Here is a 20,364-nt window from a genome sequence, read left to right as displayed (position 1 = left end):
GCCTTCCGGCAATTGAAGGAGTATTTGACTTGCCACCCAGTATTAGTCAAACCAGAAGACAGCGAAACACTGTACCTCTACGTCTCGGTCTCCAGTTCGGCTGTCAGCGGCGTGTTGGTTCGAGATGACCGCGGGGATCAAAAACCTATCTTCTATACGAGTAAAGCAATCAACGACGCGAAGTCACGATACCCCACGGAAGCTCCGACCCGGAAGCTCCGACCCTATTTCCAGTCACATTCCGTCGTCGTGTTAACCGATCAACCACTCCGAACTATCCTCCATAGCCCCCTCCAATCCGGACGCATGGCGAAATGGGCAGACGAGCTAAGTGAGTATGACATCGAATACCTTGATCACCGAGCTGTCTCCTGACCTCGACGACCCCAATCCTAGGGAAGAGCATTGGACAATGTTCGTCGATGGTTCGTCGACGAATGAAGGATCCGGAGTGGCACTCATTCTCCGGTCCCCCACCGGTGAAGTTCTCGAGCAAGCATTAAAGCTCAACTTCAGAGCGTCTAATAATGAAACGGAGTACGAGGCTGTCCTTGCGGGGCTTCGATTAGCACGAGGACTCGGAGTGACACATTTGCAAGTCTTATGTGATTCCCAGCTCGTAGTCAGCCAATTCAGTGGAGAGTTCGACGCCAAAAATAAGCGAATGGGGGCGTATCGGCAGTTGGTCCGAGCACTGTCCGGGGAATTCACATCTTTTTCTTTGACAAAGGTCCCACGGAACAAAAACGCGTCAGCCGACGCCCTCGCAGCCCTGGCAAATAGCTCCGAGCCTAATTTACGGCGCACCATCCCGATCGAATGCATCGACGCTCCCATTCCGATGGAGTCAGTTCCGATGGAGGTCAACGAACCAGTAGAGGATCTGACGGACGTTACGAAGCCTCCGAACGACTGGCAAATGAGATCAAACTCTATATCTCCGACGACATCGTCCCACCAGACAGATGGGCAGCCCGACGTTTAAAGGCTCGAAGTGCCAAATACATCCTCTTGGACGGGGAATTATTCCGCCGAAGCGCGTCCGGAGTTTTCCTTACCTGCGTCACTCGGGACGAGGCCGAGCGAATCATGATGGAGGTGCACGAAGGCGAAGGTGGCAACCATTCTGGCGGACGCGCACTCACCCCCAAAATAAAAAAGGATGGACATTATTGGCCGACCATGATGGCCGACTTCGAAGCCTTCGCGGCAAAGTGCGAAGCCTGTCAGCGCCACTGACCAATGCGGCACATACCGCCCGAACTGCTAAACACCGTGACAGCTCCATATCCTTTCATGCGCTGGGCCATGGACGCCATAGGCCCTCTCCCGGCGTCAAAATCCAAGAAATACGTCCTGGTGCTGACCGATTTTTTCACTAAATGGGTCGAAGCAGAGTCTTTCACAAGGATCCAATCCTTGGACGTAACCAATTTCATATGGAAGAACATCATATGTCGACACGGACTTCCATATGCGATTATCACCGATAATGGTACACAATTTACCTCGATGATCACCAGACGTTTCCTAACGAAGTGGCAAATCTGCCTCAGCACTTCGACTCCCCGATACCCGCAAGGAAATGGACAAGATGAGGCCACTAATAAGTCGATCGTCGACGGACTAAAAAAGAGACTTGGTCGAAGAAAGGGGGCGTGGGCAGACCATCTTGATGGCGTATTGTGGTCCTATCGAACAACCCCGCGGCACAGTACGGGACAATCCCCTTTCTCCCTTGCATATGGTCTCGAGGCACTCGCCCCTGCCGAAGCAGGAGTCTCGACACTCGGAAGTACCATGATGGTCGACAATCCCGAACTTAACAACAGGATACTGGTTGACCACAACGATCTTGCCGAGGAGCTGCGCGATCAAGCCCTAGTCCGAGTACAGCACTACCAAGATGCAGCGGCTCGGTATTATAACAAGACTGTTCGTCAGCGGCGTTTCAACAAAGGTGATCTGGTTCTACGGGAAGTTTTCGATAACACCAAAGAAGTCAATGCCGGTAAACTCGGCGCTCGGTGGGAGGGTCCATACCTCGTATCCAAGGCAGTTCGCCCAAGCGTCTACGAACTTGTAAGCATGGCCGGAGAACGGATCAAAAACTCGTGGAACGCAACCCACTTGAAGCGTTATTACTACTAAGTCGTCTTCACGACCCTAACTAGGAGTTTTTGGAAATCCGAACTCCATTCATCTTTCATTTGTAATACGAACTACGGTTGGCTTGATCCCCATTTCGGGGTACGTAGGCAATTCCTTGTCTTTTCAAGATTAAGTGAATGCAGCTAAGATATTAATAAAGTCTTTGTTTCGAATACAATCCGATCGGCAGTACGCCAAATTACGCTGAAAGTCGTTTGGATTAATTTTCATTATACTTCGTCTACAATCGTTATTTTCATTGAATAATTCGGATAATACGAGTGAGCAAATTCTTGATCGCAAATCGCCATTACATGCTTTGGAGATTTGACCGATTAATAAGATAATCACGTAACTACACACTATTTTTCAGGATTAAGCCGAACCCAGAGTTGTTATTTCGCACCTGACTTTCATATGCCTGGATAAGCCGGACCCAGAGTATTTATTCCGCACCCGATCTTTTAATTTAGGGATAAGCCGGACCCAGAATATTTATTCCGCACCTGATCTTTTCATTTTGTGATAAGCCGAACCCAGAGTATTTATTTCGCACCCAAACTTTAGTTCGGACGGAATGGTTAGCCGAACCCAGAGAATAATTTCGCAGTCCGGCATTCGAACTAAAGAAAAGGAGATAAGCCGAGCCCAGTATCTCGCCATCCGACCAAACGTATCCCGTTAGGGCTAAATAGCTTAATTTTTAAAGTTTGATTGATGTTTTCTACCATTGTTTAATAAAAATTGCCGGATATAAGCCGGGAGACGTCTCGCTTCTGGTACATTTTTCAGCAATAAAAATAGCAAACTTTAAATACTCAAATAGTGTAATTTGCCTGCTACAATGCGGCAGAATCTGATTAAATACTCAAATAATCTTTATTTCAAATAACACATGTTAATTCCGAACTGGTGCGCCATTCGCCGTGATCTCACGAACACTCGTCTTGAGTCGTTTTGGCATCGGCCACAACAGCTGCAGCTCGGTCTTCTCCCAGTCCTTGGAGCGTGTTTCCAATGCCCTGGCCTTCTGTTCGGACTCATCCAGCAAGTCAATAGTCCTTTTCTTTTTTGCCTTAAGTATGGCAACTTCAGATTCTAAAGTCTTCAGCTGACGGTCGATCCTACCTTTTTTCATATGAAAGTACTGGAGATCCTGGTTCAATTCTTGATGTGTACCTGCGATCTGCATAAGCAAAGTCAAGAAAGGATTAGTTTCGAAGCGGATATTGCAGGATGTCTCGCGATAGTTACCTGACGAAAGAAGGTATCAGCTTCAACAAGCTCGGCATTACTTGCACGCCTGTTAATATAAAACGGCTTGACGTTTCCTGGAATGAAGTCACCAATAGGGTAGGATCCATGTGTGTCGGCTTCTGATCTGCTTCCTTTCGGCACTTGTTGCAATACGCAACCAGGCATGGCGGCAGGGCCGCTATCCTCTCGAATCCATTTTCGATCCAATCTTTTGGGTGGGATTCAAGCATCTCAAGCTTGAGCAGCAATTCGCGTTGCGCTTGTTCGAGTGCGGCGAGTCGATCGCAGTACTCCGTGTGACGGTCTTCCACCTGATGAAGAAATTCTTCCAGGTCACGTCTATCTTCCGGTTTGACGCGGAACATCAGCATCCACGCTGCTAATAGAGTTCGACATCGCTTTGGTTTAAAGTTTTTCAAGAATTGTTTAGTTCGGAGACCGCGCCGGTTGATTTATCTGCACACTGGGGGGTGAAATTTCCATATTCTGTGCAAAATGGCAAAAGTGCAAATTTCGAGAATTTGTTGAGTTTTCCTTTTGGGCAAAAGGAAAAATTCCGGCACAAAAAAGAAGAAAAAGTTTCAAAAGGGAGAATGGGCCGAACAAGTCGGCAATGTTTTACAAGGGTATTCAAACCCATACATAATAGAGTTTGGGGCAAAAACAAAAAAATTAAAGATCAGAGTCCAAAGCACCGGTCAAATCGGCTTGGAAGCTCTCGACATTGGAGCCATACGGATGGTAGACGGAGTCCGGAGCCATCGTTCCAGGGTGAAGAAGTCTGTAGCCCAGCTGATCAGGGGACATGACGACGTCGTTTTCATTCAGTTCGAGGACGTCGATCGCTTGGAGAGTTTCCTCGGCTTTGGCCTTGTTCTTATCAATCTCCGCGATTCGCTCCTCAGGAATAACGACCCCCTTCTCGATCAGATATTGCACAGTTTCCTGCACCCTGGTAGCCTGGTTTAACAGGTCTTCCAAGGGGCGAATCTTCTCTTGTTCGACTAAATAAGCCTTGACCTTATTCAATCGAGTCTGCGCTTTCTTCGCTGTTCGCTCCACCTTCTCCAAACGATCCCGCCGAAGTCTTTTAACTTCAAAGTCGAGTTTGATTTTCAACTCGTTGCATGCTCCCTGCAGTTCGGATTTCTCTTCTTCGAGAATAAGCGCTCGGGAATTCAGTTCGCCAATCCTTAGTTCGGATTTGGCGATGATATCGTCCTTTTCAGCGAGAAGAGATTCAAGCTCCTTGATCCTCTCATCCTTAGCTTTGCTGGCAACTCGGATTTGTTCCGCGCATTCCTTCACCTTTTCAAGCTCGAATCCAGACTTTTCATCACTTTTGACTCGCCTATCGTACAACTGAGTCAGCGTATTCATCCTGGCGGCAGTCTGTGCATTCAAAGAATATAAGTCAGTCTTGCCCGCACAAAGTTTGAACAAGTTAAAGAAAATGATAAGGCTAACCATTAAGTGGGATTCGGCGACGTCAAGGAACGCTTGTTGGAACTCCAGTTCGTCCGCTGACGGAAGAATTCGACTGGAGATCTTCAAGGTTTGGAAAAGTTCGCCTGAAGCATCACGACTTGTGATCCGTTTTGTCATTTTCTCTTGCCAGACGGAATCGGTCGGCAGATTCCAGTCCGGCATTTTCAGCTGAGCGTTTGCGGTTTGTTGCTGGCTGCGGCGCCTTCTTTTTGTGTTTCCTCTTCTTCCTTTTTGGTCCAGCTCCAAGCTGAGGAACATCTTCTTCATCGTTCGGAGGAACGACATTCCCTAAAGCTAGAGGAGGGGTATCGCCTTTCGTAACATCGACCGTGTCGACGTCTTCTTCGGAAGCCCGAGTGGGATCGACGACGGTCCGATCCTGAACAGGATCAGCATCAAACCGGTCCTGAGGAGAATTGATATCGGCTTCGATGGCAGCCTGGGTCTCTCGGCGAATGACCTGGAGACTGTCGGATTCAACGACACGTGACCCGGCTGGCTCCGCAGTTCGTCCCAGCGAACTCGCGAAACTTGGGAATGTTGTCCTGGGTTTGCCCATTGCTGTTTCAACACGGATACGGGTAATAAATTCCCACCGACGATTGTTCCCGGATAGTAGAGCGTTCCTGACAGGGTGATAGTCCGGAGCTAGACATGTTGCGCAAAATGGACGATCTGGAAGCAAGACATGAAAAAGTTAAAATTGGTCAGAGGTGCCGAAGTCAATTAGAACGTACTGGAAATATAAAATCTACCAGGATTTTCATTCCACACTCTCCGATGGAAACCCAATGGATTAACGAGCGAGTACTGATCGACGCGGACATAAAAGTAGTGGTTCACCCACTTCTTGAATTTGGAAACTCTTTGACCAGCAAGGAAATTGTGCGCCGGTCTCATATTCACTTCCCAGCGATGCAGACTGTTTGATGACTTGAAGTTGGATAGTTGCTCAAAGCATTGACCTCCAATGTTAAGTCCGACTTCGGCTGCTATGGTAAGGACAGCCATGAAGTTACAAATGGCTCCAGGGACAAATTGGCAGATCGCTATCCTGCGTCTTTGGGCGTAGAGTGATATCAATGCTGGGATTGGGAATAGGAGGCGACATTCAGTAAAATAACCCTCGTACAAGCATATGTACCCTTCCGGCGGGCTCCAGGGGCGCTGGTCGGCTCGAGGAATAAAAATTGTGACGTTGCTGTTGAATAGACCGCATGAGTTCAGCATGTCGTTCACGGTTTTGATCGAACTCAAACTCTTATCGCCTCCAATTCGTCCTTTATGGTCTAACAAAGGATCGATATCTTCGATTGAGATTCCTAAAGGCGTGAATCGGTCTTCTTCTTGCGACAACACGTCTTGAGTCAGTTCGTCACTCCCGTCTTCATGACGAACTGGTAGAGGAGTCCGTGATGATGAAGCTCCAGCTGAGCAGCGAGTTAGAAGAGATGGGATTTCAGAGCCCGATCTACTGGATTCTCCGATCTGCGCGACGCGTCTGGAGGTGCGACGAATTAATTGCCCGCTTTCGCTTTCCGGCGAAAAAGAAGGATCCGAAGTGCCCGCCATGATGTGAGTTCGGAGAGTGCGGAAGAAAAATGGAGATAAATAATTAAAAAGAAGAGAGTTCGGAGCAGATTACCTTTCACTGTTGGCAGAAAATGAGAAATAACGAAGGGAGGAGGCGTATTTATAGAGTCGAATGGGCGGTAACCCTACGAAGAGTCATTATGACCTACGCGGCTCTTCGACTTCTGATCTAGCGGATGTGACGCAAACGACATGTGTCATCCGGACGGTTCACGTTGAAGTGGCGCGGGAATCCCGGGTAAAATCAAATGATTCTTTATGGTCTAGATCGGATATTCTCTTTTCCATAGTTCAAAATATTCAAATTGAATTCCGAATATTTAGAACTGGGGGGGACTAATTGTTGTGCAGGATTTAGCACCCCCGACATACCGAACTAAACCAGAAAGACAATTTGGTTATTTAACTGGGAATCCGGTTAAGTACTCAGTTAGGTCATTTAAGCCCACTTCGGATAGAAGAAGCCTAGCCTCGAGGATGACGAACCGACTTCCACTTCATCCGGCGGCCGATCTAAGAGATAGAGTAACTTTCCTTATTTTAGTTCGTCTGATAAGGAAAGTTAATATATTGTGCGATTTATGAATATGTATAAAGGGGGAAAAACTTCTCCATTGTAAGGCATGGATTATTGAATATAATTATTCAGTTCTCTTCTTGTTCTTAGCAATAAAAACCCTAATTCTTCTAATATTAAAGCTTAGACTAGTTTTCTAGAGAGTTTACTTTACTGAATTTGTTTTCTCCTATAAACAAATTCATCGTACAAATACAGTTTTACAAAAGTCATTAATAAACCACCAAAACTTTTTTATCAACGTTCTATGGCTACCAGTGTTCACCTCTACCGGCCAATTCTCACCGCCGTCGGTATTGATTCTCGGCGGCATGTTCCCACCCGTTTCCTCCCGCTTACGAGGCGCAACGTAACGTCCCGGCTGCGGTGGCCAATACTGAGTCTTGAGGTAGGCAAGGAAGTCGCATCGACATCATTGTCGAAGGTTGACATGGAAGAGCTCGTCGGGTTCTTGTACAAGGATCTTCCTCACCTATTCGACGACCAAGGAATCGATCCGACGGCGTATGACGAGCGTGTCAAGTTCAGAGACCCCATCACAAAGCACGACACCATCTCCGGTTATATTTTCAACATTTCTCTTCTCAAGAATCTCTTCACTCCTCTTTTTCAACTTCACTGGGCTAAACAGGTCTTGACAAAGTTTTAAGCTTTTTTTTTTTTTTTTTTTTTACCATTTAGTTTGTAAACTATGAAACTGATGCAAGCTGCTGCAACAGACAGGTCCATATGAGATAACCACAAGATGGACAATGGTTATGAAGTTCATGCTTTTACCATGGAAACCAGAGCTTGTCTTCACTGGAACATCTATCATGGAAGTTAATCCACAAACTAAGAAATTTTGCAGCCATCTGGTATATATATTGTTGAACATGTTCTTGTGGAAAGCTCCTTTTTGATGCGGTTTACTTATCAACACAACTGGATTGTGCAGGACTTGTGGGATTCTATCAATAACAATGACTACTTTTCTCTAGAAGGTCTTGTTGATGTGTTTAAGCAGGTGGGGCTGGTCTCTCATTAGCTTTCTTTAAAAATGGTTTGATCATCTCCTTTTACAAGTGAGTTATAGGTTTAACTTTCTTGTTTGCAGCTACGGATATATAAAACGCCTGACTTGGAAACTCCAAAGTATCAAATACTGAAAAGAAGAGCAAACTACGAGGTCACATATCTTCTTGTGTTTGGCTTACTGCATCAAATATGCAAATTGTTCCTGTCATGATCTGCTTTAAACTGGATTTAATGGTTTGGCAGGTCAGAAAGTATGAACCTTTCATTGTGGTGGAGACAAACGGTGACAAGCTTTCTGGCTCTTCAGGTTTCAACAATGTCGCTGGGTGAGGGTTCTGTGAGGCCATTTTTTTCCTATAAACTCTTCTTGCATTTGTTTGAGATAAATGTAACAAATGCTGTTACCTGTGAAGCTACATTTTCGGAAAAAACTCGACGACGGAGAAAATACCAATGACAACACCAGTGTTCACCCAAACAACAGATGCTCAACTCTCTGCTGATGTGTCAGTACAAATTGTCATTCCATCAGGAAAAGATCTCAGCAGGTAAACCTTATCATGGGTAGTTTAAGTCACCATTACCATCTACAAATGGGGTTTATGAGACTGACCGAGTACACTTTGTTCCTCTAGCTTACCGATGCCTAATGAAGAAAAGATCAAGTTGAAGCAGATGGAAGGCAGTTTTGCTGCAGCAATTAAATTCAGTGGGAAACCGACAGAGGATGTAGTCCGTGCAAAAGAGATTGAGCTGAGGAACAGTTTAAGTAAAGATGGTCTTAGAGCTAAGAAGGGTTGCATGCTTGCTCGTTACAATGATCCAGGACGAACATGGAACTTCATAATGGTATGCTTCCTAGCTCTACCAATGTTTTGATGTCTATAAGTTTAGGAATTAAGCAGTTACTATTATCTCATCTTTGTCATTATTATCATCATGACACAACAAATGATGGTTATTGCATTTTCTTCTGATTTGTGTGCTCATCTGTTCTTTGTAATTGCTTTGCATTGCAGAGGAACGAAGTTATCATATGGCTTGAAGATTTTAGTCTGGATTAGCTCTCTGCTTGGCCAAATATTACCATAAGACGTATGTAGAGGTTTCATCTACTTATTAGTTGTAAGATCACCAAATTCCGACGACAGAAAAGTTGTATAGACACAAACCGACAGGCTACAACAATAAGCTTGCTCATTATTTGTGGAAAAGAATTTAGCTATAGACACAAATTTATCTCATCTTTGATGTTAAAAAGAAAAGGATGATGAAGTTACAAACAGAGTCACACTTTCTGGTTCACAGAAGAATACCTAAATTTCATTACAAAACTGAAATGGTCGATTGCATTTGATCTCATTTTCATTTTACAAAAAACACTCAAGTCATTCTTCTTGAGTCGGCTCTAAGAATTTTGTTTCAGTCACTTCCCCATTTCCGAACGACGCTCTCTTTAGCAGTGAAACCTTCCTTCTTCCACATCTCCTCTGATTTATCACTGTTCACTTTCGAAGCATCTCTTCCCATGAGTTTGGAGCTTAAAGAAGTCAAACCTTCTCGTGTTCCTCGCAACGCATACAACAACGGGTTTAACACAAATGCAGCCATTACTTCACCTTTCGCAACCAACATATACTACAACCAGTAAACACACCTCAAAACCATCAACAACAACAAAACAATGTCTTTCCAATTAATAAGATGTTTTAAATTTGTTAAGTAAAAGCATACCACGACAAGTATTGCTAAGAGGGTAATGGCAATCTGCTGAGCTTCATTCCAGAAATGATCTCCACCGAACCAACCACCACCTCCAAACCAACGTCGTCCTCCTCCTCCTCCATTGCCACCATTTCCGCCGCCAGATTCTTCTCTTTTCTTGATCTCTTTGTCCCACATCTCGAACTCATTTTTCTTCCCACCAAGAGCGCTTTCCAATGCTTTACGAGCTTGGTCCTGCACAGTCAAGGAAATTGAACAGCACAGTATTAGCCAACAAATCACGATGGTACACTTCTCCGTCTCTGAAGCATATCAATTCTTTAAATTTGTTTTCCTTGATGTGTCATAAAAGTTTCGTTTACAGAGATAGAAAGTGTTAAACGTGTAGTTCCTAAATAATGTTATTGACTAAACAAACTACTTCCTGTATATCTATATACCGAGAAGCTGCAGAAATGAAGGAGACACAGCACAGTATATGTAATAAGAAACAAAGCTATGGAATTGCTATTCTCATTCATACCAATTCACCAAACCAGAGAGAGACTCTAAACTCTTACCCAAATGGGCAACCAACAGCTAGAGCTAGAAACAATCTACCAAGACAACCGTATATGTCAAGCCGTTGGTAACAGCTCTTTCAACTAACTCACAACAGCTCAAAATCAGCAACATTCAATCTTAGCTACAGTAGAGATAAGAAGTGTGCCGCTTAACTTATTCCTCCAAAGAAAACTGATCTATATGCTTCCCTATGTGGCTATGTTAGCGAGTAATTCAAGTTGGAGAATGCATCCTAACTAACTTTTTTCAATAAATTCGTGAGCTTTACTTCAATCGGCTCCATAAACATCAATTTTCAGGAGAACCCACTAATCCCGAAGAATTGAATTCGATCCCTTAAGTAAGTAAGGCTCTGATTGTTCAAACAAAAAGTGTCCTTTGAACAAGTATAGGGAAGTAAAAGAGTAAAGTTGTCACAAACCTCTCTCTGACTGCCGCCGGAGAAAAGACAAGAGAATCGTCCCTTGCTGCTTTTGGCAATCGAGGTTCGCAGAGAGAAGACAGAGTTTGGGTCAAGAGTCCGGTGGTATCGGAGTTGGAGAAGAGGCGAAGAAGGAGAGTTTATCAGCAGCCTCATTACGTGTCCCATCTCTCCCCCCCTCTTATCCCACCACTATGCTGTTTCAATCTGTAGTTTTGTCTTAGGGGAGATATTAATTTGCTTCCTTCCTTTGTTTTTTACTTTTTTTTTTTTTTTTCTTTGGGTCAGTATATCAATTTTTGGAGTAACTAATTTCAATGAAGGCAATTAGGCAAGCATGATTAATTTGGTTATTGGCAGGTTAGGATTCAATAATTTGAACTCATCTTACCCAATTGTGGGGGGGACTTGTTGGCTTGTTTGTAGCTTATGAGAGCCTTCTCTACTACTAATGATTTTATTCCACTATTCATCACAAACTTGTAAACTAATTTTGAAGGGAGGCGAAAGAGAACATTTTTCACTTCACTAAACTCAGAAATGAAACAAAGACATGAACGAATCTCAATGACCAAAACAATATAGGAAAAACAAAAAAGATCCCAATAGATCATCAATGAGTAGTTCACCTATCTCTATCTATATACACCACACAAAACAAACGCATCCCCTTCAGTTTTCAGATTTATTCACTTCTGAAGAAAAATTCAGGGCATCACTTTCCCAGTTACACCTATCTCCATCCTCTTCTACATATCAATCTATCCGAAGTTCCTCGTATTGAGGCCTGAATTTTATGATCATGAGATGTGGGAACACAACTAGGCATGCCATGAACAATGTGAACTGCAAAATCATCAAAAAAAAAAAAAAAACCATATAAGATTTGTCTACAAGGAATGATTTTGTTGTATAGAGGACTGAGATCATCATACCAGAAGAGGAAGAGTCAAGAAGCTCCATATAGGCCACAGAGCAAAGGAGAGCCTGCATTTTTGCAAATTTGTCACACACAACAAATAGTGATAATCCCGGTAGTAGTTCCTGATTCACTAAAACATGTTCTTTACTTACAGGCCAAATGAAATGAGGCCGAGTAGGGTGATGAAAGGCAGAGCAGATATACTCCACAGTTCCCATTTCTCATCGAACCTTCTCATGCTCCAAGATAACATGCTTTCGTAGATTATGATCACAATGTTCACAGCTATTCCCAACATCCCGAAATACAAAGGCATCCTAGAAATAATTGCATTATGTTTAGATAGTTTTCACAGTAAGACCCATCATCCCCAAAAATATGTTGAAATTGCAGAACACCATATCGTGACAAGAGAATCTGCATTTCCTATAAACCACTTTAACAACAAAGGCCTTCAAATAGTATCCACCTTACCTATGCACATGTCCTTGTTAATCCGCAAGACTCATCATGGTTTGGGGAAAGAACCATAAAGGACCATAAAAGAACTTGTTCAACTAAATATTAAGAAGATAGATTCTCCTAACACTTGATTTATGACTAAGTTTCTATGATTCCTGCTTCCCTACTAAGCAGAACATTGAATTCAAACTCTATGGCATCCTCAGGTCTTCACCCCAACATATTAACACACAAGCAAAAATGTAAAAAGAAGAAAGCCATTTGAAGAACTCGGTGGTTACCTTTTGATCCGAGCATCATGTAGAAGAATGTGTATCATATTAGAGTGCCTGTCTCCAAAATAGACAATGAAGACAGCAGAAGCAATCCAAAGCACATTCTCCAAAATCTCAACCCAAGTTTTACTTCTAGGACTCTCCAACGCAAAAGGCTGTGGCCTAGAGCAAGCATCGTCCTCAAGATCATCACCACCAGATGCATAACCTTGGCTATGTCTTTGCCTAATGTAGCCACCACCACCAACCGGAGTTCCACCAGACATGTTCCAAGAAAGCTTAAAAAAGAAAACACACACACTCTCTCTCTCTCTCTCTCTCTCTCTAGTATACAACTAATCCACAAAGAACCCTAAAACAAACCCTAGAAACCCTCTACTGTAAAAGTCGATTCGATTCAGGAAAGTTCAAAGTACCAAACTTTTAAAAATTCGTCTCATTACAAGCGATCCCCCAAAGCCTATATCGATGCTTGCGCCACCAACGAGACTACTGCAACGAAAGATTCAAAAAGGGGGAAATTGAATTCAATTGGAGATCATCGGTCGGATCAAGAGATCGGAAACGAGAATTCAGAAATCCCTCCGAGCTGAGGAAAGTAAAAAAAAAAAAAATATATATATATATATATATAGAAGATAGGGAGAATTCGAAAAGAAGAAGGAATCAATAACCTCAAAAAAATTGAGAGCTCGTCGTCGAAACGCTTGCTTGATGAAAACCTAAGAATCGATCCCAATCCTCTCTTTAGAAATTTCAACAAAAAAAGAAAGTTTTTAAGTTAATACTTAATAGAGAGACTGAAGCGTTGAGAAAAAAAAAAAAAAAACAGTTTGGTAATAAGGGTAACGACTATAAAATATCAGATTTGGGGACCCGGAAAACAGTGTTTCATGAGAACAATAAGTGTTGTTGTCAACATACACAATTAACTTATTAATTAATCATCTCCAATATATTTACGTTGATTTCACTAGTTGACAAGAAAATAAGAGGTTAATTTCACTTGACGTAGAACAGAGCCACATGGTTTGATTCTACAAATCACCCCTATTCACTTTCTAAACCACATTACTTAATTTGTCTATGCTCTTATTATTGTCTAGCTTGGTGTTGATACGGCCGAGCCGGTTTAATTAATTTGAAGTGTATATGAGAGATTAAAGGGCTATTAATACCGGTGATTAAATTACGACAAATTTGACTATGACTTGCAATATCATCGTTTATTATGAGTGTCGATGTTCTGTCACCAATAATTTGATCTAATAGATTTAATCAACAACAAAACGATGATACTAAACTACACAAACAAACAAATATATGAAGAAAAAATATTAAGAGAATTCCAACAAAATGTATAGTATATTTATGGTGTTATCTTACATATTGAACGGCATGCAAATAACTATGTAAATAATTAAAACCCAAATGCAATTTTTGAAATTACTATTGACTGAACTTTAGATCACAGAATCATTATTTTTACCAAAAAAAAAAGAAAATAATAAACAATAATTCATGTAAATAGAAAACATACACATGAAAACAAGAGATCGCTAGTCAGGTTTCACGTTCTCATTCTCCTGTGTCATTTTTATCGCTGGTGATCTTCCGTCAGCGCCACACTGTCACTTCAACTAGCTCCAACTGAGAGGCGGTACTGCCTCATTGATTCTGGATTTAGGATTATTGCTCTGTTTTTATAGTTTAAGATTTAGCAAAGCAAGTCCATAAAATTGAACATTGTCCAAAACTCATAATAACCATCATTACCCTTATTAAGATGCTGCTAAGGAAATTATTTACATGTGACGCTAGATTAGTTAATATTTAGTTAGTACACTCTTAGCCAGTTACAATTTTAATTATTATCTTTTTGCAGACCAAACTATATAAAAATAAAAGTTCATAAGAAAATGTTATATATATGGTACGCATAGGATGCACTCCATTTTGATATAATAATTATTATTAAATTTTGTTCTATATATTCAATTATCAAAAGAAATAATGGAGAGAGGACTAAAAGTATGTCTCTTGACTCTTCCGTATAAATAACGCATATGAGCCACTAAAAGAGTTCCACAACAAAATATTGTTACGGGAAAAAGGAAAAAAATAAACAAAAATGAATGAAGAGAGAACCAAAAAGCCAAAGAAGAAAAGTCTCATGAACTTCTACAAATTCTCCATCACAACTTCGAAGCATTCACTCATTAACCCTAAATCCAAACCCAAGATCCCGATCCCACTATCGATACCTCAAGTCGAAGTAGAAGCAAAACCAATCGTCCAGTCGCACAAAACACAAAACCATGTGATGAGAGACATCTTCGAGTTAGAGACTTGTAGTAGTAGAAATAACGAAAGAAGGAGAGGCGGCGGTGGTGGAGTGGCGGAGGAGGGANGTCTCTGACTCTTACGTATAAAATAACGCATATGAGCCACTAGAAGACATCCACTAAATATTGTTACGAGAAAAGGAAAAAAATAACAAAAATGAATGAAGAGAGAACCAAAAAGTCGAAGAAGAAAAGTCTCATGAACTTCTACAAATTCTCCATCACAACTTCGAAGCATTCACTCATAAACCCTAAATCCAAACCAAAGATCCCGATCCCACCATCGATATCTCAAGAAGAAGTACTAGAAGCAAAACCAATCGTCCAGTCGCACAAAACACAAAACCATGTGATGAGAGACATCTTCGAGTTAGAGACTTGTAGTAGAATTAACGAAAGAAAGAGAGGCGGTGGTGGTAGTGCGGCGGTGGAGGGGAGGAAATCGGTGTCTCACGTGGAGAAGGATACAACGGCGAGGATAGCGGCGGCAGCAGAGATGTTGACGGTGAGGATACTAGCTGCGGACATGCCGGGGTTTATGCAGGCACATGCGTTTAGGTGTGCGAGAATGACTTTAGATAGTTTGGAGAAGTTTAGTTCGAAGCACATGGCTTTCAATCTCAAGAAGGTTAGTAACCCCTTTTTTTCCTCTTCTCCTTTTTGTCTCTTTCTCTTATTTAATCATATATTTACATATGCATGAATATTTCTATATCCCAAGAGTCTGATTTTCAACAAGTAAAAGACAAAAAAGATTGATAATACCAAAACTTATAATATCTCTAGGATATATATATTGTGATTTCTTTTTTAAAAAATTTACATTTTAGAGATATTGTAAGTTTTGTTATTACCAATATGGCGAGATGAAATATGAAATATGAAATATGAGTAAGTAAGATGTATTTGATCATATCTTGGTGTTTTAGGTTCAACATTTTACAGTGTTAGAACGTCTCTAAAGTTTGTGTTTGTCCTTTAATATTATGTTAAATTGTTGGAATGGGCATATAAATTGATGATGAGACTGAGATAGCTTCTATTGGTTTTTTCGTTCAAGCCACATATCTACGAACAAGTAGGCAAACATCTCATTCTTTATACCTAAAACATCTAAATTACTCATTGTCGCTAAGTCATTAAAATGACTACAAAGTATGCTAGCTAGGAAAATGACACATCATCCATCTCTCTTAAGCCTTATTATGGCCAATTGCTTTTTCATGAATATTCGATGTCAATATCAAACAAATGACCGGGTGTTCAATGGGCTGCAAATACTATTAGAAAACAATGAATTTATTGGTTTTTTGGATCTACAAAAATAAAATGGATGGAAGAGTGAATAGATTAAGAGAATTAAATAAGAAAACAGAGTGATGGGGAAATGGTCCAGCTAATGTATGAAAAGGGCAGCAAGGGGAATGACCCAACAGAGCCATGTGGTCCTCTTCCAAACTCTTATCCCTTTTTCTTACTTATTTGTTGGATCCCTCTTTTGTCTCTCTCTCTCTCAGTCTTCACGTTAAGGATTGACTACTATAAAGATCTTTTCGAAAATTATCGTGTAGAGACATTTGGTAAAACAAGTCTGACATTTTGATGACATTGTTGAAATTTTAACCAGATCCATTTTCTTGTATAAAGGATCAAAAATTTAAATTTTTTATTTCAGTTTTGTTCACTTGCATAAGGGATTTATTTATATTTATGTAAGTGAGATATTGTAATATATTTATTATATGCAGGAATTTGACAAAGGGTATGGACCAGCATGGCATTGCATCGTAGGGTCAAGTTTCGGGTCGTTCGTGACACACTCCACAGGTTGTTTTATTTATTTCTCAATGGACAAACTCTACATTCTCCTCTTCAAAACCAAAGTTCGTCCTGCTTCCCCCCATTGATTCTTTTTGTTTTTTTATTACATATTGTTTATTTTCTTCTCTCGATCTCTTCTTTTTTAGGTTGCAACTTAATACCAATCGTAATCTAAAAGGCTTACTGTAAATTCACTATTACTCTGTTCTTTTTCTTACTATATATATAATTATGAGTTGATAACGATTCTTAATTACCTTTTTAGCAAGAAGGAAAAAAAAAAAAGAAACAACGATTCTTTCCTATGTGTTGAGTTTGTTTGGATTATACGTTAGTTTATATGCGCATTCCTTAAAGACTAAAGTAATTATTTTGTTCCTCAAATTACGATCACATCAACTATTAAGTTGGTCATTATATTAAGTGAACATACATTAGAATCTTAATTTCGAAAAACTACTAGTAGGGGGAGTTCCTTTAGGAGAGCTTTAATGTAGCAAAAACAATCTTTGGTACTAGATTTTCACTTCTATATTATTCCTCGTTGTAACCAAACAACACTTTTAAGTCTTGTACAACATCAAAGTTTTATTCCTAAGAGGACCTCTAATACAACGACTAGTAGAAGATAAGTTTTGTTTTAATAAAAAAGAACTTAGCATTGGGAATATGAGTTTCATCGAAACGCCTAACTAATTCCGGGCGAGTAAGCATATGCTTTGGTAAAAAGTCTTCCGTTAATCCACAACAAAAAAAAGGATCCGGTACGAAACCTAAGTAACCAAGTGTCATTGCACAATAGTATCACACGTACGGTGGAATCCAAGCCGAGGGGAGCCAAAAAAAAATCCATGGGTCATAGTCAGCTTACGTACCACCCACCACGCTCGATCGGGTTTACAAATAGAAGTTCTTGTCAAGTTTTCCTCTTTTCTGGATCTTTGTTTTGTGATTTCAACAAAACAAGAAAGCTAGAATTTTTGATAGATCAGAATTTATCAATTGTCTTTATACATTACCGGATATTTTCGCTACGTATCATACCCTCCAATGTACATTCAGAAAGACCATTCAAACTATTTGGTCTCCGGCTTTAGCACACAATGACTCATTCCAAAACTAATTCGCAGGAACCCTCTTTACATGAGAAATCGATGATAACACACAAACAAAACACATTCGTAAGAGAGGATCAATCTACTCTCCAAACGTCATATCATAAACCAAAAAGAGAAGAAGCAATCCTTCGCTTTAAATAATTAGTCCATCAAGATTTTGAATGTTTAAACATAATCAAAACCTTATAATATAATGTCATCATGATTAATTGTTGTGATTAATAAATTTGAATAAATTAAAACTTATTGATAATCTAATTATAAACTTCCAGCGCGCTTGATCTTGTCCTACCTCTGCTTTCCTCTCCGGCCGTTAGACGAAAACAAAGAACAAAAGCCACAACCAACGGAAGATATCTTAGGAGAAGGTGGATCCAACGCTGGAGATATCTCCCCAAGTACTCTTGCGCCACCATGGCCACGTCCTCCGTCTGATGCGCTACGTTGCACCGTTGGAGGCGTACTAGCCGCCATTGATCCGTCGTCACGATGATCGTTGCTCAATTCTTCTTGTCTTTCCACGTCGGGACGAATCTCTCCACTCACGAACCTGTCCTTCCAGATGAGTCCCGACGATCCTTGTCTCCTAAACGACGCTGTTGATCTCTGCAACGCCATCTTCTTTTCTCTCTTGTCTTCTTTCAATTGAATTGTGTGATTTTTTTTTTGCCTCCCGGAAACTTAATTATATATATTTGAAGAAACGGAAAACAAAGAGAATAATTATGGGAAACTAATGTTTTTTTTTTTTTTTTCTTTTGGAAGTTTTCTTTATAATTTTGGTTTTTCCTTTTTAATATTTTAAGTTGGAAGTTTTCTTTTTTGTTTTGTTTTCCTTTTTCTTATTCAAAATTATTTTTCTTATTATGGTTTCACAAATGTAGTTAAATAAACAATATTTTAGTAAATTTGAGACTGTTTACCAAAAATAGGATATTTAACAATTTTAACAAAGAGAGACCTAACTAAATTACTATTTGTGCAGAGATCTTTGATATGTCCTAATGTCTCGAGAAGAAGAGACAAACAACTGCAGTCGGTTGACTTTCTAAATCACCTCTCGATCGAAAAGACAAATAAAGAAGAAAAGAAAAAAAAAGCAGGACCTGGTTTTTTGTGTTTCCATCCATGCCAAAATGTTTTTTAAGAGATAAGATCGAGAACCTTCCGATGTTGTATATATATAGCACAAAAGGAGTAAAACTTCGGCATAGTAGTACGTTACTCAAAGTATCCACTAAAACTAAAAACTTCCGCTATTCCGCATGGCCTGGCAAAGTGGCAATTTGTAATATAGTTTAGCATTGATTAGGTTAGATTTATCATCAGGAATATGAACCATTGGTGATGTTCCTAACTTATATAGTAACTTCCTATCCTAGCTAGTAGGAAGTAAAAGTTTAGAGACCAAATATTTCTTTCTTTCTTTCTTTCTTCAATGGGGAACTAAAATCACTAGTATATATGGAGTATGACATGTATGATATGATCATGGAGCATCATGCATGAAGCTGGTACTTGGTACCCATAGATGTTACTCGGAGCTAGCTAGTGGAAAATAACATCGCAAATTAACCAATTTTTTTCCATGCCTTAGAAACGTTTTTGCATTTCAAGATTTTTTTTCAAATTTCCATGCCTCATATTTCTTTTCAAATTGAAAGCTTCCGGTTTGGCTAACCGAACCTCTCCCTTAATTAATTTATTTTTCATTTGACCAAAGAAAAAAAAGAACGTGAAAAAAGCCCAAACCCAATAAGGCTTTTGACTTTTGTAGTCTGTTGTGTTGTTGGCTCTCATCCTCTCTCTCTCTCTCTCTCTCTCTCTCTCTCTCTGTGTTCCGTCTGTCTGTCTTTTATATTCTCTTCACCAACTCGGCTCGATTGGGAGCAATCAACTTCTTCGATTTTTTTCCTGTACGAATCCCCCAGGTTTGTCTCGATCTCAATTTAGATAGTGAGAGCAATCACATCACAAGACTGATTTTAACCTAAACGTTTTCTTTCTGTTTGTCATAATAGCTTTAGATTGGTCAATCGAAATTGTATTGTGATTTTTTTTTTTTGAAGTAACTCCAATTCGAGTGGTTTTTCCAAAACAAAAAACCCTAATTTCGAGGGCTCTGGGTTTGATTCTTTCATGTGCTTGTGTGATAAATACATATAAGATTTGGCTTTACGTTGTTGAATTATATGTATCTTTGATTCTCCAATCAAATTCTGTATATATGATAAGACTTGACGTTACGTTGAGATACGAAGTCTTTAAAATGTATGTAACTCTCTGATTCTAGTAGTTTACTTATCACAGTTAGGTTGACATTCATGTAAACTGTCTCATGTAATCATGAGTCAGTCTCTCATTTTTTTTTTTTTTAAATTAAATTTCAGAAGATAGATATAGCTATGGCTACATCAAGGTTCCAAGCGTTCTTGAACAGTCCGATTGGCCCTAAAACCACTCATTTCTGGGGGCCTATTGCTAACTGGGGTTTTGTTGCTGCCGTATGTTTCTCTCTCCATGTCTTTCTCTTTTATATCAATCCATCCTTTTTTTGGTTGATCCATTGGATTCATTTTATAGTTTCGAATTGATTTCACTACAGGGTTTGGTGGATATGCAGAAGCC

General features: G+C 40.4%; 6 protein-coding genes and 1 long non-coding RNA gene across 8 annotated transcripts; 3 read left to right on the top strand and 4 right to left on the bottom strand.

The window, feature by feature from the left end:
* LOC109128339 (uncharacterized protein At3g60930, chloroplastic-like) lies at positions 4,081-6,468 on the bottom strand. Its single transcript, XM_019234525.1, has 3 exons — positions 5,652-6,468; positions 5,024-5,571; positions 4,081-4,800 (listed from the first exon to the last, which is right to left on the bottom strand). The coding sequence occupies exons 1-3, from the start codon at positions 6,466-6,468 to the stop codon at positions 4,081-4,083; spliced, it is 2,085 nt and encodes a 694-aa protein (XP_019090070.1).
* Positions 7,272-9,164, top strand: LOC104736088. Its single transcript, XM_010456015.2, has 8 exons — positions 7,272-7,697; positions 7,786-7,923; positions 8,004-8,072; positions 8,163-8,234; positions 8,327-8,409; positions 8,497-8,631; positions 8,719-8,932; positions 9,103-9,164. The coding sequence occupies exons 1-8, from the start codon at positions 7,314-7,316 to the stop codon at positions 9,145-9,147; spliced, it is 1,140 nt and encodes a 379-aa protein (XP_010454317.1). The 5' UTR covers positions 7,272-7,313; the 3' UTR covers positions 9,148-9,164.
* LOC104736087 lies at positions 9,309-11,008 on the bottom strand. Its single transcript, XM_010456014.2, has 3 exons — positions 10,794-11,008; positions 9,818-10,042; positions 9,309-9,721 (listed from the first exon to the last, which is right to left on the bottom strand). The coding sequence occupies exons 1-3, from the start codon at positions 10,959-10,961 to the stop codon at positions 9,506-9,508; spliced, it is 609 nt and encodes a 202-aa protein (XP_010454316.1). The 5' UTR covers positions 10,962-11,008; the 3' UTR covers positions 9,309-9,505.
* On the bottom strand, positions 11,294-13,274 carry LOC104736086. Of its 2 annotated transcripts, none has more exons than XM_010456008.2 (5): positions 13,127-13,274; positions 12,459-12,944; positions 11,868-12,032; positions 11,729-11,780; positions 11,294-11,639 (listed from the first exon to the last, which is right to left on the bottom strand). In XM_010456008.2, exons 2-5 carry the CDS (start codon positions 12,716-12,718, stop codon positions 11,550-11,552), a joined length of 567 nt encoding a protein of 188 aa, XP_010454310.1. In that variant the 5' UTR covers positions 12,719-12,944; positions 13,127-13,274; the 3' UTR covers positions 11,294-11,549. The 2 variants fall into 2 exon arrangements, with proteins under 2 accessions (XP_010454310.1, XP_010454312.1); XM_010456010.2 differs by having other exon boundaries at positions 12,459-12,941.
* Positions 14,872-16,871, top strand: LOC104736085. The gene is made up of 2 exons (XM_010456007.1): positions 14,872-15,425; positions 16,546-16,871. The coding sequence occupies exons 1-2, from the start codon at positions 14,955-14,957 to the stop codon at positions 16,702-16,704; spliced, it is 630 nt and encodes a 209-aa protein (XP_010454309.1). The 5' UTR covers positions 14,872-14,954; the 3' UTR covers positions 16,705-16,871.
* On the bottom strand, positions 17,963-18,372 carry LOC104736084 (uncharacterized protein At1g15400-like). The gene has a single exon (XM_010456006.2). The coding sequence runs from the start codon at positions 18,352-18,354 to the stop codon at positions 18,025-18,027; it is 330 nt and encodes a 109-aa protein (XP_010454308.1). The 5' UTR covers positions 18,355-18,372; the 3' UTR covers positions 17,963-18,024.
* Positions 19,530-20,364, top strand: LOC104736083. Its single transcript, XR_759522.2, has 3 exons — positions 19,530-19,667; positions 20,127-20,240; positions 20,342-20,364. It is a non-coding gene; the product is annotated as an uncharacterized LOC104736083 (long non-coding RNA).

This window comes from Camelina sativa, chromosome 13 (assembly GCF_000633955.1).
Source record: "Camelina sativa cultivar DH55 chromosome 13, Cs, whole genome shotgun sequence".
NCBI classification, from domain to species: Eukaryota; Viridiplantae; Streptophyta; class Magnoliopsida; order Brassicales; family Brassicaceae; genus Camelina; species Camelina sativa.
This window is presented reverse-complemented; position numbering and strand designations above follow the sequence as displayed.

Coding starts and splice junctions, on each gene's coding strand:
- LOC104736085 (XM_010456007.1), top strand. CDS start 14,955: ATGAATGAAGAGAGAACCAAAAAGTCGAAGAAGAAAAGTCTCATGAAC. Junction 15,426..16,545: donor TGGCTTTCAATCTCAAGAAG/GTTAGTAACCCC, acceptor TATTATATGCAG/GAATTTGACAAAGGGTATGG.
- LOC104736088 (XM_010456015.2), top strand. CDS start 7,314: ATGGCTACCAGTGTTCACCTCTACCGGCCAATTCTCACCGCCGTCGGT. Junction 7,698..7,785: donor AACTTCACTGGGCTAAACAG/GTCTTGACAAAG, acceptor CTGCTGCAACAG/ACAGGTCCATATGAGATAAC. Junction 8,632..8,718: donor TCAGGAAAAGATCTCAGCAG/GTAAACCTTATC, acceptor TTGTTCCTCTAG/CTTACCGATGCCTAATGAAG.
- LOC104736087 (XM_010456014.2), bottom strand. CDS start 10,961: ATGGGACACGTAATGAGGCTGCTGATAAACTCTCCTTCTTCGCCTCTT. Junction 10,043..10,793: donor CCGGCGGCAGTCAGAGAGAG/GTTTGTGACAAC, acceptor TTGACTGTGCAG/GACCAAGCTCGTAAAGCATT. Junction 9,722..9,817: donor TCTTAGCAATACTTGTCGTG/GTATGCTTTTAC, acceptor TACTGGTTGTAG/TATATGTTGGTTGCGAAAGG.
- LOC104736086 (XM_010456008.2), bottom strand. CDS start 12,718: ATGTCTGGTGGAACTCCGGTTGGTGGTGGTGGCTACATTAGGCAAAGA. Junction 12,033..12,458: donor CATGATGCTCGGATCAAAAG/GTAACCACCGAG, acceptor AATTATTTCTAG/GATGCCTTTGTATTTCGGGA. Junction 11,640..11,728: donor TCTTGACTCTTCCTCTTCTG/GTATGATGATCT, acceptor ATGATTTTGCAG/TTCACATTGTTCATGGCATG.
- LOC109128339 (XM_019234525.1), bottom strand. CDS start 6,468: ATGGCGGGCACTTCGGATCCTTCTTTTTCGCCGGAAAGCGAAAGCGGG. Junction 5,572..5,651: donor AGTGTGGAATGAAAATCCTG/GTAGATTTTATA, acceptor TCTTGCTTCCAG/ATCGTCCATTTTGCGCAACA. Junction 4,801..5,023: donor CTGCCGACCGATTCCGTCTG/GCAAGAGAAAAT, acceptor TTGAATGCACAG/ACTGCCGCCAGGATGAATAC.
- LOC104736084 (XM_010456006.2), bottom strand. CDS start 18,354: ATGGCGTTGCAGAGATCAACAGCGTCGTTTAGGAGACAAGGATCGTCG.